Below are 18,904 nucleotides of genomic sequence, written 5' to 3'. Positions count from 1 at the left end.
CTCGCACTTTTGACTCTTGAGGCTATAGAATCTTTTGTCATTTCACTCACTGTAGGAAAGTTCCATCTTTCTTGGCATGTTACCCCCAATTTTACATGCATGCCAGTATGTTTTTGCCTGTCTCTTTGGGATCCTGATGGCCAGGACCCCAGTGCTCATAGTTTGTGGCCTGAATGTGTATACCTGTGTAGTGCCTAACTGTGTCACTGAGGCTCTGCTAATCAGAACCTCAGTGTTCATGCCCTCTCTGCCTTTAAATTTGTCACTATAGGCTAGTGACTACATTTACCAATTTCAATTGGCATACTGGAACACCCTTATAATTCCCTAGTACATGGTACCTAGGTGCCCAGGGTATTGGGGTTTATTTCACAGCCATTTTTACTGCACTTAAGTACCTTATAAGTCGCCTATATGTCAAACCTTCACTTGCTGAAGGTTAGGTGCAAAGTTACTAAGTGTGAGGGCACCCTTGCACTAGCAAGGGTGCCCACACATAGTTCAGGGCCATTTCCCTGGACTTTGTGAGTGCGGGGACACCATTACACGCGTGCACTACATATAGGTCAATACCTATATGTAGCTTCACAATGGTAACTCCGAATATGGCCATGTAACATGTCTAAGATCATGGAATTGTCCCCCCAATCCAAATCTGGTATTGGGGAGTCAATTCCATGCATCCTGGGGGCTCCACTATGGACCCCGGGTACTGCCAAACCAGCTCTCTGGGGTTTTCTCTGCAGCTACCGCTGCTGCCACCCCACAGACAGGGTTCTGCCTTCCTGGGGTCTGGGTAACCCAGTCCCAGGAAGGCAGAACAAAGAATTTTCTCTGAGAGAGGGTGTTACACCCTCTCCCTTTGGAAATAGGTGTTAAAGGCTGGGGAGGGGTAGCCTCTCCCAGCCTCTGGAAATGCTTTGAAGGGCACAGATGGTGCCCTCCTTGCATAAGCCAGTCTACACCGGTTTAGGGAACCCCCAGTCCCTGTTCTGGAGCAAAACTGGACAAAGGAAAGGGGAGTGACCTCTCCCCTGTCCATCACCACCCCAGGGGTGGTGCCCAGAGCTCCTCCAGTGTGTCTCAGACCTCTGCCATCTTGTTTCCAGAGGTGTGGGGGCACTCTGAAGACCTCTGAGTGGCCAGTGCCAGCAGGTGACGTCGGAGACCCCTCCTGATAGGTGCATACCTGACTAGGTGGCCAATCCTCCTCTGAGGGCTATTTAGGGTCTCTCCAGTGGGCTTTTCCTCGGATTACGACTTGCAAAAATTCATCAGGGTACCTCTGCACTTCTCTCTTCAACTTCTGCCAAGGATCGACTGCTGACTGCTCCAGGACGCCTGCAAAACTGCAACAAAGTAGCCAGAAGACTACCCGCGACATTGTAGCGCCTAATCCTGCCGGCTCTCTCAACTGTTTCCTGGTGGTGCATGCTCTGGGGGCTGTCTGCCTTCATCCTGCACTTGAAGCCACAAAGAAATCTCCCGTGGGTCGACGGAATCTTCCCCCTGCTCCAGCAGGCACCAAACTTCAGCTTCAGCAGACACCAAACTTCAGCGTCACCAGTACTCTGGGACCCCTCTCATCCTGATGAGCGTGGCCCCTGGAACACAGGTGGTAGACCCAAGTAGCCCAGACTGCCCAGTGGTCCAACTGTCCAAATTTGGAGGAGGTAAGTCCTTGCCTCCCCTCCCCAGACAGTAATCCTGTGCACCATGTGATCTGCAGCTACAAGGGCTTCTGAGCACATTTCCAAGAAATCCTTCATGCACAGCTGAGCCTAGGTCCCCAGCACTCCGCCCTGCAATGCTCAGCTTCCTGAGTTGATCTCCGGTGTTGGGGGACCTCTCTTTGCAGTGTTGAGACGACCACTGTGTTCAGAGTTCTTGAAGCTCTGTTTAAGGACTTCTGCGGGTGCTTCCTTCCTCTCCGAGGGCTTTCTACATAGCTGAGAGCCCCCTCTGTCTCCTCTCCCAAGTGGCGACATCTTGGTCCTTCCTGGGCCCGGGCAGCACCCTTTTTCTCCAAACGTGACTCTTGCAGCTAGCAAGGCTTGTTTGCAGTATTTTGCCAAGGAAACAACTCTGCATCCTCCAGCACGTCGTAGGACATCTTCTGCATAAATAAGAACTTCCTACCTCCTTTCGTTGTTGCAAAACCTGCAGCTTCTTCCAACCGGAGGCAGCCATTTTGCACCTTCATCTGGGGTTTAGTGGGCTCCTGCTCCCCCTGGATACTTTAGCAACTCTTGGACTTGGTCCCCTTCCTTTGCAGGTCTTCAGGTCCAGGAATCCGTCGTCAGTGCTTTGCAGTCTGTTGTGGTCCTTGCAAAATCCTTTATCATGACTTTAGTGTGTTTCTGGGGAAATAGTAGTACTTCACTCCTACTTTCCAGGGTCTTTAGGTGGGGTCTCCTTTACACCCCTAGTGTTTTACTACACTCCCAGCGACCCTCTACACACTACACTAGCCTAGGGGTCCATTTGTGGTTCACATTCCACTTTCTTAGTATATAGTTTGTGTTGCCCCTAGGCCTATTGCATCCTATTTTATTCTACAGTGTTTGCACCTTGTGGTTTCCAGAAGGCACATTAACCCTCTATGCTATTTTATGATGAGTCAACTGTTACTGGACTGCACACATATCTTTCCAGCAAGTGCATTAAACATCAGAGGTAGCTTAACCTTATTATACCCTGGAATTTGCTAGGCACTCAAGCATCTCTGCAGCAAGTGCCTTAGAAGATAATTTAAAATGCAGCATGTGTTTGACAAACTAAGTAAACCAGCACAGATTTGCAATCAAATTTGGTCTTTTTGCCAATTTATTTAGGGCAGAGTGTTTGGTTTAAATAATTGTGTCAGTTAACTGTCAGACTCGGCCCTTTTGAAACTACCCACGTTTAGCTCCACACCTTGACCACCTAATTATGGGACTCTGGATTTTTTTTTCCATTTCCAGCTCTGCACAGACACATAGGCCATTGCTCCAAAACTATTACTGATCTTTCGAAGATGCATTTGGAGTCTTATTGGTGGGCTCCCCGCAACATTCCCTTTGACCAGGCATCGCTAATAAGTATCTTGTGAGCCACTGGTATCTCTCCAGCTACCTTTAAATAATAGTTCTCCTGTGTGCAGACCAGCCTACTAAACTAGAGGTTTTTGGTTGGTTGATTTAATATATGTATCCCAAAAATGAAATGTGTATATTCAAGACAAAAATGTGTGTATTTTTAGAACTCAGAAGCTGATGTTTTTGGAAAACATGGTAGGATTTCCAAAACATATTAAAGCTGATAATTGAGTGAGAAATTAAAAGGTGTTGGGGAGACTTATTAGTATACTTGTTAACTTAGTGACAGAGTTGTTGCAGTAACGGCTGTCGTGTATATACAATGTTGAGGCATTCTAAATTGATGAAACGTTTTTCACAATAATGCTGGCAACCCTGCCGGATGAACTGAGTTGATCACTGCTGATAATCTTACATTGAGTGGCCGTCTTCGCTGATGAGATCAGTGTTAGCATATTAATATTATTAGTAGCTTGTTATTAAATTCATTGAATATAAGTAGCTCTAATTACAGATACGGTTGGAGACCCCTGCCTTAGACAGTATTAGGCTGGGCGGTGCAGACCCTGCCCAGGCCAGTATCCTCGTGCAGCGTGAGAGTTGTTGATAAACATCAATACGCTGCACCACGCCTGCTTTAACTTCTGAGTGCGCTGGTATTGGTAGATGCTAGCGCAGCCCATCGCTATTGGCTGAGCGGGGTAACAGGTTCCACCCATCCTCTTCTCAATAACGCGACCTACAGGTGGGCGGGTTTGACTCCAGGGCCCAGCCAATAGAAGACAACAAGGCGTGACTTACACGTATTCTCTTACCAATGGGGAAACGGTGTGGACAGCCGCTGGGCTCTGGCCCCGCCCCTTTGCCTGGCCGGGCCGGGGCTGCGCCTCTGGCCTGTCAGAAGTCCTTACCCTGCCGCGCGCCCTCCTCGCTCCTCCGGCGTCCCCGCAGCCATGAGTCCGCCGTACCCTGCCCTGCTGCTGTCCCTCCTCGCCGGGCTGCGGCTCTGCCTGAGCCTGGAGGTCGCTCCCTCGTCCTTGCCGCCGCGTAACGAGACCGCCCGGGTGGCGCGCTTCGTGGCGCACCGCTGTGACTGGGGCGCGCTGGCCACCCTGTCCTCGCACGAGCCCGTCAAGGGGAAGCCCTTCGCCAACGTGTTCTCGGTCAGCGACGGGCCCCTGAAGCAGGGCAGCGGGGTGCCCTACCTGTACCTGACGAACATGGAGATCTCCGTGCAGGACCTGACGGTGAGGGGGTGAAGGACCCCCCAAGTCTTTGGGGGGAGCCTAGGGGTGACCCAGAACATGACTGGGGCGGAAGGGAGCCCTGAGGGTGAGGGGGTCCTGTAGGTGATCCAGAGGACCGGGGTGCCTCTGGCTGTAGCGTGGGGGTGGGCGTGTTTGGGGTGCTACCCTCCTGATAAATGTAGGTTCTGATAAATAATTGAGTACAGGTCCTTTCAGTCTGGTATTTCAGCTGGAATTTTTTGCATACACCGAGACAAAAACACACACGTACCCTCTCCCTGTCTCTGTTTTGAAAGTCCTCAAAAATATTGGTTATTTTACAAAATATTGTATTTTCTCTCTTGGTACTCCCACCAGTCAAAATTCATCTGTCCATCCACTGCACCGTAAGCCCCTCTCATGCATCCTGCTTGTCATATAATGTATTTAAACATTGTATCGCAGCCTGGTTGTCAGAAAATCTGAAACTCACCCCCTCTCCCCAATCTGACTTTCCCAGCTACACCCCTGGGGTGCCCAACCCAGCACTCAAATCAATCAATCAATATTTGTAATGCATGGCTACTCACGTGAGGGTCTCAAGGCGCTGAGAACCTGTACTGCACGTCTTAGCACTGCTACAATGCTTCTTTAATTGAAAAGGAGACTACCTGCAGTTCTTAGCACTGCTGCATTACATTTAACAGGAGAGTACAGCTCGTCTCAGGAGCAAAGAAGTACTCCAAATACTGAGTGCCTGCACTTCTCTGTTTCCATTTAAAGCATTGGATCTAACACTATTGGAGGGCCAGAGAGATCTCTGCATAGGACCTGCAGGCAAGGGTCCGTATTGTAGGAAGAGGTTGGGTGGTGAAAAGACAGGGGCTCGATATAGAGGCCAATGGGTGCCCAGTGATGGGCTGTGGTCACTCCGTGCACCTGTTCTTAATGCCCATAGACATCTGTGTTCTGGACCTATGGCTAAAGGACTGAAAGAACAAGGGGTAATTAAAGCACAGGGTTGCCCCAGAGCAATGAGTAACAAATTCCTGCGAGCAGTGCCTTAAAAGGAAATAGAGATGTGCAGATATTCAATATTCTAGCGCAGTCTTCTCCAAGGAGTAGCTCATGAGTTTACTGGCAGCTCTCCATCAACTTGTAGGCAGCTCGCCAATGTGCAACCCACTCTACTAAATTAGAAGCTTTTACTTAGTTGAATTATTATATGTACAACAAAATTATATAGAATGCATTCAAGATGAAAATGCTTTTATTTTCAGAACTCATAAGGTGATGTCTGAAGAAAAAGGGTTGAATTTCCAAAATATAATTAAAGCTGATATTTGAGTGATAAATCATGCGGTGTTTGGAACACCTTATTACTAATATTATTACCTTAGTGTCAGACATTAAAGCTATGGCTGTGATGTAATACACATGTAGAGGTATTCACATTGACAAAGCCTTTTTTACATTACTGCTGGCGACTGTTCCTGATAAATTGATGTGATCATTGTTGGCAACCTTGCATGTGGTGGCCTCTATTGTTATCTTGTTTGACATGGTCACTGTTACTGCACCAATAATAGTAGTAGCTCGGGATGATTTTTTCGTTGAACATAAGCATGGTGGAGACCTGTTTTTGCGCACCTGTATCCTAATGAGAAGTGTTAGATCTTTTCCAATAAAAAAATTGCACCAGTGCTGAAAAGTGATGGTACTGCCCCTTTTAAATTAAAGTGAATGCATTCAGAACTTGTCCATTTTATGGACTGCCTCGGAGAGACCGAGAGCAGATGGTGTCCTACCTGTATCAGAGGGCGAGGGCCATAGAGATCCAAGTGAAGGACCTGCAATTAAAGCGCTGGAATGTGGTGGTGGTGAGGGCGGAAGGTAGTGACATGGGACTTAGTGGTTACTTAAAAATGGGCTGTAATATGATCAGAGCGATTAGAATTATGCAGGGCCGCTGCCTTTTTTTATTTTTATTTATTTTTTACATAATTAGGGGGTTTCCACATAATCTGTCATCTGCTGGATAAACTGTAGATTTTCACAAAAACATTTTGTTTCTACCTAAGACGAATCTGAAGTTACTGAAAGCATTGCAACATATTTGCATGCAGTGGAAGGCTCTTTGCAGTGGATAACTTGTCATCTTTCAGTTGCTTATTTGTGTATTTGGTTGTTAAATGAGGTGAACTGTTTACCCAGACTATTACTATGTGTAAAGATTGAAAAATTATGAAATAATACTACCAAAATATGTGCTGCATTATGCCACATAATTTAGTCCATTGGTTCTTAACCGTTAGACTTTTGTGGGCCCACTCTTAATCATTCCTGTAACCCAGAGAACCCCACTGAATAATTATTGTAATCCAGCCACTTCTACTTCTTATTTACTAGACGCTGGGGACCCTGGCTTGAGCATTTTCAATAGTTTGAGCAGCAGAACAATACGTACAAATACAGAAACAAGCATTCTTCAAAAAAATATACAAATGAAATATTTTATTTAATTCACAAACAATTGTAAAAAAATCTAAATTGTAAGGTTGGAGCTTTTCTAAATTCAATTGAGGCCACTCATTCTCTACACTATATTCTGTTTAATGCACTTACAGTGATCTCATGAATCAATATGAAGATACTACCTTAATTTTTAGTTTCCAATGTTAAATTCCTTCAAGTCTATATAATGTTTTAAACATTTTAATTGCACATTCTGCTTCTTTATTAATATTCACTTTATTAATCTGTTAATACTATTTAATTTAAAAGCAGTTGCAGAACCCCTGAGTAGGCTTCGCGGAGCCGTAGAGGATCCCGGACCACTGGTTAACAACAACTGATTTAATCAACCCTGCTGCATCACTTAGAGCATGAGTGGCAAAACTGTACTTGAGGTCCTTGGAGATCTCTGTGCATAACCTACAGGTGTGGAGAGTAGGTAGCCACTGGCCCTTCGTAGGAGTACCATGACCGTCTGTGTGTGAGTGGCCAAAAGGTGGCCCAGAGTAGGGCCCTGGTGAGAGGGTAGTTCACATTTCACCCACAGCAGGAGTGGTGGGTACCCCATCTGTACCTGCAGGCTTTGAAGATCTCTTTGCAGGACCTGCAAGACTGATTTTGTAAGGGCAATATGGAAACTCTTGGGAGTTCCCTGGGTCAGACTGGGAAAGAGCAGAGCCCAAAGGTTTCAGCAGTAGGGGAATATTGGAGGGAGGGAAGAGGGTGCCCTACCTATATCCAGTGGCAATGGAGATCTAAGACTTGCAGCTGAGTAGATGGTACAGGGACGAAAAGGTTTCTCGACTTGGGGGTGTGAGCATTTGGCTGTCATGTTTAGAGTCTGATAATGTGTAACATTTCCATATTTCAGTGTGCTTCTATATTACATTCTCCTTTATATGTGAATCTTAAAGTGATACTTTTTCATATGCCAAGAGACTTTGGGGGTCATTCCGACCCGGCCAGGGATGCGGGAGCACCGCCAACAGGCTGGCGGTGCCCCGCAGGGCATTCTGACCGCGGCGGTGTGGCCGCGGTCAGACCAGGAAAACCGGCGGTCTCCCGCCGGTTTTCCGCTGCCCTGGGAATCCCCCATGGCGGCGCAGCTTGCTGCGCCGCCATGGGGGATTCTGACCCCCTCACCGCCATCCTGTTCCTGGCGGTGAGGGGTGTCGTGGGGCCCCCGTAAGAGGGCCCCACTTTGAATTCCAGTGTCTGCTTTGCAGACACTGGAATTCGCGACGAGTGCCACTGCACCCGTCGCACAACCTCCACTCCGCCGGCTCGATTCGGAGCCGGCATCCTCATGGAGGGCTGTTTCCCACTGGGCTGGCGGGCGGCCTTTTGGCGGTCGCCCGCCAGCCCAGTGGGAAACCCAGAATACCCACTGCGGTCTTGTGACCACGCAGCGGGATTCTAGCGGTTCCCTCCAGGCGGGCGGCTCCCGCCGCCCGCCGGGGTCAGAATGACCCCCCTTGTGTGAAACATTACTATATGGAATAACCAAATCCATATAATACAATGCAAAGACCTTGAGTAGCAAGAGACAATTATTGCTTTTTGAGGATCTTGCATGCTGTATGTAATGTGGTGCCTGCCTGTTACTGGTAATGCTTCCTGGCTGAGAGTAGCAGGGCTTGCATCTCTTCTCCTCCTTAGTGATGTGGCCCACCATGGACTGAGCATCTTTAAACATTTACGGTGTGTTAGGTTTGCTATGGGACAGGGTAGAAAGGCAAGTTTTGGTCCACACTGATTTCTTAGTCCACACTGATTTCTTTTTGTGATGCATTGATATAACCTTTAGCAGACCAAGCAAATCAGGATCTCATTAGAGATGACATTTTGCACTCGTCCTCGCTAAGTTGAGAGACTGCATCACCTACATTGTCAGGATTGGTGCTGAGGAGCACTGCTCTGGCCTTAAAAGAGCATTTCAAATACTGCATGTGTTTGACCAGTAAAGTAAGCCCGGGCAATTTTGTGGTCGCATTTGATCATTTGAGGGATGGTGGTCTGCTTTCCCTCGAATGCCAATTACACAAGGTTGGGTATAGATATCTCCCTAATTAACATTTATTATTCATGCCATTTTAGAACCCCCCGGCGAATGGGAATGGAATACCTGTGATGCAACCTCTAAATACATAAGTTTCATCCCCTTTCACAAACTTGTCGCAATTTGCACATCTCAGTGTTGAGAACAGGGGTAAATAATAAACTCTGCTTTCTTGTAGCCAGCCGTGCCCTCCTTCTAAATATGCCTTTATACACCTTTGTCATCTTTCAGACAAACGTAAAGAAATGAAAGATGACCTTCGCCTTACAGGTCCGAGCCAGAGGATTGGATTCTAGGATTCTTCTGATTAAATAAAAATAATAACCATCTAGAGCAGCCAGTGATATCAGATGCATCTGAGTTGGAGAGTTTCGATGTGGCATGCAGGGCTTGCTTGCTTGCTTCTAAATGAGTACATCCAATAGAGAAGCCACACGTGTTGAAGGTATAGTAAATCAAGAGAAGAGTTGTGCTTGGGTCCAGAGGACGGCTCCGTCCGCAGATCATGACATTATAGATGCAGGATGGCATGGCGTGTTACATGCCCTCAGAAACCAGATCGAGTGTTGTGTTAAAAGCAGAAAATGGGTCTGCGTGACGGTCTGGTTGGAGGTGGTGGGCAGCAGTCCAAATAAAACCCGCCATCAGACTGTTCTCCGCAGCTGGGAAGTCTTCAAACACCTGCTGGTATGCCCGCAAACCTTACCCAACCTTACCCAGTCCTCCTTCCTTCTGGGTAATGTGCATTGTCTAGGACTGTGCATTGTTAGGGCTGACATAGGGGAAAATATAGCGTGCTCGTCAGCCACGTCTTCCAAACATACACCTACAGGGGCTTTGGATAAACTATCCTCAGCTATTGGCTTCTTTGGGTGCCAATCACCTTTTGTTTCTGCCCACCACAGTATAGAGTATGGGGCAGAGGGCCAGCCCACTTCATGGATTGGCTGGCGTGTACTAAGAATGAGGGCATTTCTTCAGGAACGCACGTGCACACCCGCTTGAAAAAGAGTGCACTTCCATTCTAGAAATGGTACGCTTGGGCCGCTGGGCTACTTTCTTATTTTTTATGTTAAATATTTTTCTCATTTGTTTTGCATCTTGCGTGTGTTTTGAATCAAAATAAAGCATACACCTCGACAGGGGTAGTAAGCGCTATACAAATACAATTTATGTTGGCTTTGCCAGTACGTGCCTAACCAGTTGTGTGGTCTGCTGGGGCTTCTGTACCATTCTAGAAAGTGTTATATATTAAAAAGATGTTGTTCTCTGATATCTGTGTATCGTCTTCGCTCGAAGCAGTTAGTCACAAACAGCCTGTGCCGTTCCTGGGGTCAGATCTAGAGCCTGTGAGCTGCAGACCCCCGTGCGTAGACTGCTCACGTGTCTGCCTGCTGCCGTGTGATAACTCGAGGGCACGATGAGGTCTGCACTTTTTGTGCAGAGCTGGTGTTGTTGCAGAGTGACTCAGCAAAACGATCCATGTTACTGATCACAACTGTTTCACAACCTGTTTGTTTTTCCGTGCTGAACTTCGCTTTTATTCCACTAGCTTCTGTAAAGTAATCTTCAGGTTTAAGGAACTGCTGCGTTTGTGCTGTTCTAGACAGAATGCAGGAGGAAACAAGCCCAAGGCTGTAATAAAATAAACCCTGTCGTTGTTTGTAAATGCTGCGTGCAGTGCTGCAGAATGGCCATTACGAGTCTGTACATGGTTATTTAATCGTTTTTTTATGTGAGTGTTGACTTCCATGTGACCCGGGAATGTATTTGCTCCTCCAGCATTGGGCAGGAAAGTGGGAACATTCTCCTTGACTGGATGCTGCTCTGAGGTTTCCGATAAGCCAGGTCAAGCGTGCTCCGAGTGCGTCTGTGTTTTAAGGCTCTGACGGGATTTGTTCACCGGGGAACACGTTTTTCTGCTGTAAAGCGCCGCACAGCTTTCTATGGGATTTAAAGTGTTTGCAAGTGGCTGTTTTGTTTCTGTAGCAAGAGAGCAAAACACCCAGATGGCTCTCTTTAACTCTGAAAAATGTGGCAGTCTCACGAGTAAGGGCCATACCGATACAATAAGGGAGCACAGTGGACCGAACAACTTCGGCCCCTATAACCAGCACAGCTTTGATCTCTGTCGGGGCTTACTGGCCATTTTATTCTTCCAAATTGGAGTAAATGACTGTGAAGTTGGGTTTTGTCCTGTTATTTGCTTCTGCAAAAGATGCTTGAGATTGTGTCGTGCGCTACAAACAATGATCACAGTAAAATAACATAATTTGGGCCGGTGGTCTTCCCCTCGATATGCTTGCTGGTGATCAAAAGGATCTTAGTGTGCCACCTGTTGTGTTTACACAGAGAATGGCCCAGTGCTGCCCGGGGTGCAATCTGGGGCGGGGTCCGCAACATGTCTAAGCATCTTAAAACAGCCATTTGGAGTCATGTGCCTTCATCATAACTGTCTGATTTTCACAAAATACATCACTCACATCATGTTGGCGTTCATCATTTCAGTTCTTTTCTCCCCTTCATGTACTACCAAAGACATCCTGTCTTTCTGACACTGTGACTGACAAACACCAATTAAGACTCTAGTTGAGAGTTTATGTTCAGCATCATTTGGTATGCTATTCGTCTGTACCACTGTTCTTGGTGTTATGTACAAAACCCACCCTATAGACTGTGTAATGGGTCATATAGTTTTGCTGCAGTTAATAATGCATTTATCCCAATCATGTTAACTGTGTTTCAGATATAGGTCACCATATAATGCAGCCAGGCAGTATTAACACATAATGCTGACAGTCGTGGCGATTCCTGGGGGCAGGGGGGCGCCCGCTGGGGGGGATTAATAACATTTTTAAAAACGTACTCCTCGCGCTGCTCCTCTCTCCCTCGTCGTCTCAGCAGCAGGCAAGCACACAGGCTCCCAGCCTGCCCTGCTGCCAATCCTGACGCTTCTCAAAGACGCGTCAGGATTGGCTGGGAGCACTCAGCCAGGGCGCTCCCAGGCAGACTGGGAGCCTTTGCAGGCTCTCTCCAGCCCAGCAACACAATTACAATTACAATTACAATTACAATTACAATTACAATCTTTCCCATCGTCAGTTGCTGTAGTTTCTTTTAGTCTGCATTGACTGACATCTTATGATAACACGCACATCTTTGTGTTCAGCATGATTCATAGAATGCCTAACTTGAGGCACCTTGAGACCTCCGCTATATTTCATTCCTCTTGAAACAAACACTTGCAGGCAAATTGTACTTCTGTTTTCTCCTCTCCGTGTTACCGCTACAGCCTTGGTTGCCGAGCCTTCCTTGGGCAGGTGGCAGGGAGGTGCCACTAAAAATAGCCAGGGTTTAATTAGTAATTGAGAGATGCGGCCACAGTTTGTGGTCTTCACTCCAATGTTTGGAAAAGATGGCGACCAGGGGGAGCAGGTGCAGCTCTGCTGTGATAGCGGAAGAACTCCTGGAATGAATGAACTGCTTTCACGTGAGGTGAACAAAGCCACGGTCGGAGGGAAACCTGACCGTGGCTTTGTTCACCTCATTTGGTGTATGAGCACCCTCTTTTTGCTGTAAACACATTATGTTAATGTGCATTTTTCAATACTTGAGTTGCCAAAATAGTTCTTCTTCTCTTACAGTTTTAATAAACAGTTTATTATCCTTTCATTGTGAAAGGATTTGTAGCGGTTGCTGCTGGTGGGGAGGGGGGACGACGATCCTCCTCCCTTATGAAGGAGCTGCCCCTGAAGTCATCAACTATTATCGTTTTATTAATTATTCATCCCTTTTCCAACAAGGTGCTGCAAAGAGTACTGTGTTCAAAAGCAATAAGGAAACCGATGACATAACTCATTAGGGTATTGTATCCAGCATGGGAACTGTATATTTTCCCAGCCTGTATGTACTCTATTACTATGTTCTTTCTAGCGCTTTTAAAATGAAAATTCATCGGATGGACAACACAAAGATATGACCGTTTTATCTTCGCAGCAAGGTTACTACCTCGTTATTGTTTCAAAGTGGTCATCTTGTTAAAAAAAAAAAGTGGGTGCCCAAGTCAATAAACTCCTGCATGGGCCTCATTTTTACATTATTTGTGGAGCACTTTGGGGTCCTTATCACTTACCTTTGGTAAGAGTGTGTTTTTTTTCTCTCTGCAGTCCATCTATGTTACCATGTTAAAAGTGCTACCTCCTGACGATTATTATATTTGCTTGTGCTGAATCTGTTCACCAGTGTCCAACTATGTAGAGTTGGTCTAGTCGTGTGTCGTTCTAACACAAAAGTGGACTGTAGTTGATCTCATTCACAGTATACCTCCACCAAACCAAGATAATTTGTAGGTCATAGGGGATGGTCCAAGAATATAAACTGCTTCTGATGTTAAGGGTTGCGCCCGTACCTTGATACTGACAAAGGTCTACTAAAATACGAGGAGAATTATAAGGACTTGCAGTCCTAGTTATTATTGACACATTTAGGAGACAGGTTTTTCTAATAATGGTCAATTTAATAGCCCTAGATCTGTTGTCAGTCAATTCCATCCTTGGGGCCTCATAAGCATTTCTTGGTCTCGCTTTTGTAGGTCATTGGTAGGTGTTACCCCAGTTTGTGTTCATCTGAGCTCCCTCATTTAAGATACAATGTTGGTGTTCCACATCATGACCTTGTTCTGTGAGATGCTTCACTGGCCTTGCCCTTTTATGGTGCTCAAGGATTCTTATTTCCACTTTTCTTGTGGTCATACCAATATAACCCTTGTCACATTTGATTTTTATAATGTATATAACATTTTCTTTTATTATGCATACAAAAGTTTTTACCTATTAGCACTTCTGAAACAAAATGTAAACAAGAATTGGCAAAGCCAATAGGTCTCGCCTATGCAAGATATATTGGCTATGTCAATGTTTTTTTACATGTTGCACAGCACATAGGCTTTAAATAAAAAAGCAAACAAAAAAACAATCGCTTTGAGACGACCTACGTTTCTTTAAAACCCATATTGCACAGCAGCCCAGGCTCTTGTGTAATGTTAAAACAAAAAAAAAAAAAAATACGCGGTGTGTGACAAGAGAACAGCAATAAAAGACGGGAGGTAGAAAGCAAAACAAGGAAGGTGTGAGGAGGTAAGGAGCACCAGACGGGGACAGTCCTGACCTGAGGGCACCTCTAGCTGGCCTGGCCCCATAAGCCGTTGGTACCACCAATTACCTGCTAAGCCTAACTGCATTGCAACAAATGTGACTGAGCAGCTATCCCATAATGCATTAGTCTGTCAAATGAAAGCTTAATACTGGAAACAGGTGAGATGGTCATGCTGTCTGAGGTCTACATTCACTATGCTCACCCTTCTTTTGCATTTCTTTGTTTAATACCTGTTTTGCATAAATGCACTAATGCACAGCTGCGAACATAGAAATACACCAGTAAACACATTAAATCTGTTAACTGAGATAAAATCTTGTTACTCAATCATGTCTGGAGGCAAGTGAAGTTCTTCTTGGTTTTGAAGTCTGGAGAAGTGCCAGGAAAGGAGGCACTTTACTTTGAGAGTGACAAAACCTCTCTATATAAAGATGCATTTGTCCTTGCTGCACTGTAAGCGGCAGCAGTTCAATAAACAATTTTAAGGGGGCATCCCCCCTGCTTCTGTAACTGGGTTTTTGCCCGTGTTCGCCCCTCAGCCCTGATTGGGCTGAGGACCAAGTGGTCCAGTTGGCAAACAAAGCCACACCATTCACATTGTGATAAGCTGTGCAAGGCAGGTAGATTGAATTACCACGCACTCTATTTAAGAGCACGTTCATATGAAATTAACAACATCCAACATTACAATGTACAAGCTTCTTAGAGTGCAACAAGGACAAACTAATCACCATTTGCCAGGCCGAGGCGTTGTAGTTCCACCAACACCACAAATGCCATGTGTTAGAAATGGAGTCTCTAGTTGGTAGTGGTTTGCACTGTGTCCAAGCAGGGACCGCCACTCTAGTCAGGGTAAGGGAGTCACACAGCTAACATAACCCCTGCTCACCCCCTTGATAGCTTGGCTCAAGCCGTTAGGCTTATCTCAAGAGCAATGTGTAAAGTATTTGTGTGTGTGTGTGTATATGTGTATAGATAGATATATATGTATATATATATCTATATATATAAACACACACACACAGTAACGCAGTGAAAACAGCCCAAAAGAAATCCACACCAGTTTAGAAAAATATCCAATAGTTATCTGAGTAAAACAGGACCAAAACGATAAAAATCCAATATACACAAGTGAAGATATGAATTTTCAAAGATTAAATATTAAATGTAGTGTAGCTCTTAGAAGCACAATAGCTCCAAGTGGGGCTACCAAAGTGGCTTAATGGATTCGCTTCCAACAGTCCAGCACCACCCGCAAGGTAGTTTGGCGACCATGGAGTCAGGTAGTCCCCAGTTACAGTACCTTGGAAAACAATGACGAAACAAAGACGTTGCATGGAGTCGGCGAGGCGTTGCTGGACCCAGTGCAGTGCTGGTTCTTTACTGCCACCGGGGAGGTGAGGTGTCAGATCCTTACTGCCAGGCAGGGGAGGTGAGGTGTCGGTTCTTTACGGTTGCAGAGGTGCAGAGGAGGTGATGCGGCATTGGTGGCAAGGCATAATTTCCTTATGACAGGGCAGGGTAGATGAATCCAGCAGGTCAAGACGCAAGGTATCGACTTTGCAGTGTCGCAATCACACCACAGGGCCACAGAGGCTGTGGTGGAGTCAGTCGGGTGCCGCTGTGGCGGGACTTCGGAGGTGCTGTGGTGGCGTCAGGCCTGCGTTGTAGGTCACAGTCATTGCACTCAGCAGAGATCATGGCTCTCGTGCAGACAGGGGCGCCGGTTCAGAAGTCATTCTGGAAGTCAATGCACTAGTTACTTCCTTGTTACACCAGAACTCACTCTCAAGGGCCCAGGAACTAGATTTGACACCACTTGACAACTCTCAGCAAGCGAGCCCAGGTGCTGGTAGATGAAGTCTTTGATGTCCCTGAGACTTCTTAACAGGAGGCAAGCTCAGTCCAAGCCCTTGGAGGACCTTTGACAGCAGGATGTAAAAAGACAAGTCTGGTCCTTTCACTCCAAGGACAGAAGCAGAAAGCAGCAGGCCAGCACAACAAAGCTACAGACAGAGTGGCAGTCCCCCCTACAGCATCCAGATTTTCTTCCTGGCAGAATTTCCTCAGTCCAGAAGGATTCTAACTTTGTGGTGTCAGATGTCCAGTACTTATACCTATTTCTGTCTTTGAAGTAGGCAAACTTGAAAGAGAGGTCTTTGTAGTGCACAAGACCCTGCCTTTCCTTGCCGTGGCCCCAGACCCACTCCACAGGGTTGGAGTGAGCCTTTGTGTGAGGACAGGCACAGTCCCATTCAGGTGCAACTCTCAGCTCCTCCCACCACTCTAGCTCAGTAAGACCCATAAGCCTGGTGATGGGGTATCAGGATATGTGGGGCACACCTCAGCTCCCTTTGTGTGACTGTCTATAGTGAATTAACAAACAGCCCAACTGTCATTCTGACTCAGACGTGTATTCAGGAGACAGGCAGAGGCACCGAATGGTTAAGCAAAAAATGCCCAATTTCTAAAAGTGGCATTTTTAAACTTACAATTCAAAAAACAACTTCACCAAAAGATGTATTTTTAAATTGTGAGTTCATAGACTCCAAACTCTATATCTATCTGCTTCCAATAAGAAATTACACTTAAAATATATTTCAAGGCAATCCCCATGTTATCCTTCGGGAGAGATAGGTCTTGCAATAGTGAAAAACGAAGTTAGCAGTGTTTCACTATCACAACATGTAGAACCCACCATTACATGTCCTACCTTTTAAATTACCTGTACCCTGCCCATGGGTCTACCTTGGGCCTTCCTTAACGGTAACCTACATGTAAAAAAAAGGGAAGGTTAGGGCCTGGCAAGTGGGTGCACTTGCCAGGTTGAAATGGCAGTTTAAAGCTGCACACACAAGCACTACAATGGCAGGCCTGTGACATGTTTTCAGGGCTACTCGTGGGTGGCACAATCAAAGATGCAGGCCCACTAATAGCATTTGATGTATAGGCCCTAGCCACACACTGTGTACTGTAGTAGGGACTTGCTAGTAAATCAGATATGCCAATCAAGGGGCAACCAATCACCAGTACATTTTAGACAGATAGCATGTTACTTTAGCACAGGTTAACAGTGGTAAAATGCCCAAAGTCCAAAAGCTAACACAGCACATCTGGAAAAACAATAGGGGAAAGAAGGCAAAACGTTTGGGAATAACCCTGCAAAAAGGGCCTGTTCACACCATGTTACTTAGCCCTAGTCTGATATGGGTACCTCTAAGCCTTTTATCCCCATTTATCTGTGTGCCTAAAAAGAGAGATCGTGCAGAGTTGCACCTTAGCTGTTTCTTGTTGTGATTGCCTTGTCACAGGGTAAATTTTTACTGAACTCAACCCAAACAAACAAGCCCCTAGTCTATGTAAAACCGAGCAGGGTGATCCATCATTTGCACATCTGATGGCTAAATGTTGGATCAAACTTTTGCTCTCTCTTCATTCTGAGGCTAATATGTTGAGTTTTAAGAAACAACTACAGTCTTGACTTTTCCAACAGTAATTATTAATACATATTACTGCATCTGTGTATTTTTTTTATCTAATTGGATAATTTGTAAATATTTTTTTATCCCCAGGGCACCTATTTAGCTATTATGTGCTCTATAAAATCATAAAATAAATAGTTTGAAAATGATAAAATAAATATTTTGAGAGCGAGCCATTGAGTGGCTGCTACAGAAAGTTTTGTCTCCTCCATAAATACTAAAAGATGAGATGCTATAAGAATAGAGCAATTGCAACATACAGCGACATGAAGAAAAAAGGAAAGAGAGGCTGCACCAAAGACTGGGCTGCATCTGCTGATCCTTGGATTCGGAAAGAGAGGACTGTGCCTGTGGTGCCTGGCTTCTGGAAAAGTTGCTCCCAAGCTGAAGACAGAAGTCTCAATTGGCTGACTTCCTGTTATTTCACCAGGGCCACAAACCTGAAGAAGCACGTCCTGGCCAGTCAGCCACAATCACCTGATTGCTGCTGACCACTGACGTGCAGTTGGATGACAAAGTCCTGATGTTCAAAAGTTGCACCCAAGTCTGCTGGAACTTGGAGTGTCGTCAGGGTGCAGTTTGGTAGCCCAAGACAGATACTGGCCTTCCCAAAAAGGAACCTGCTGGTTTCACTGTGACTGGAAACCAGTAGTCCAATGTCAGCTGGACCTTTGCTGGACCAAGGGAAATTGACCATTGTGGCTAAAGTTACCCACCTGGACAGTGGCCTGAGGAGTAACCCCAGGAGGAACCATGTTGACCATACAGTGTCCTTAACATCTTACAGCATCTTCAACATCCTTTGAAACTGGATCACTCCATTGATGTCTGTGGTGGTTTGCCATAGCTCCTGGAACTAGACTACTTTGGTGCCAAAGTAACAGTCCTACTACTCCTCATTGACTTCTCTTACCTTCCAGTTGTCAGATTTGGTCACCCAACGTGCATCAGAATAACCAAACAACTCTTTAAAGGTTTTACTAAGTTTCCAAACTTTGCGTTTACCAGTGCTTGTTTGTGTTACTGAGTAAAATGCTGAGATTCAAGTTTTACTTGAAAATCTGTATTTCCAGAATTTTCCGGTGGATTTAGTTTGTTTCAGTGACTTAAAATTCTTAAAATTTAAATCTGTTTCTATACAATGGTGTCAGATTTCTTTTGTGTTGTGTGTCTTTCTCATTTTGTTGTTTTAGTACTTCTAAACGCTTTACACATGTTCCTTTTTTAAAACCTCACTGCTTGAAGCCCCAGATACCCAGGATTGAGTTAAGGTTTAGCCAGTGAGCCTTACTGGTTCCAAGTTGGTTTCATGGGTGTATTCCGCAGTGAGGTCGCACATCCTCACCATATATTACACCACATTTCCTCACATTATTTACATCAATGCATTGA

The 18,904-nt window shown here is 45.7% G+C and overlaps 1 protein-coding gene across 1 annotated transcript in view; it reads left to right on the top strand.

The window, feature by feature from the left end:
• Nucleotides 1-3,927: 3,927 nt before the first annotated feature.
• CREG1 (cellular repressor of E1A stimulated genes 1) overlaps nucleotides 3,928-18,904 on the top strand; it is a 58,373-nt gene continuing 43,396 nt past the window's right edge. The window contains exon 1 of the mRNA XM_069202762.1: nucleotides 3,928-4,324. Within this exon, the coding sequence (XP_069058863.1) occupies nucleotides 4,031-4,324 (294 nt within the window). The 5' untranslated portion in view covers nucleotides 3,928-4,030. The remainder of the gene's footprint in view (nucleotides 4,325-18,904) is intronic.

This window comes from Pleurodeles waltl, chromosome 8 (assembly GCF_031143425.1).
Source record: "Pleurodeles waltl isolate 20211129_DDA chromosome 8, aPleWal1.hap1.20221129, whole genome shotgun sequence".
Classification (NCBI taxonomy): Eukaryota; Metazoa; Chordata; class Amphibia; order Caudata; family Salamandridae; genus Pleurodeles; species Pleurodeles waltl.
The sequence above is the reverse complement of the archived record's forward strand: the minus strand, read 5'-3'. Positions and strand labels throughout refer to the sequence as shown.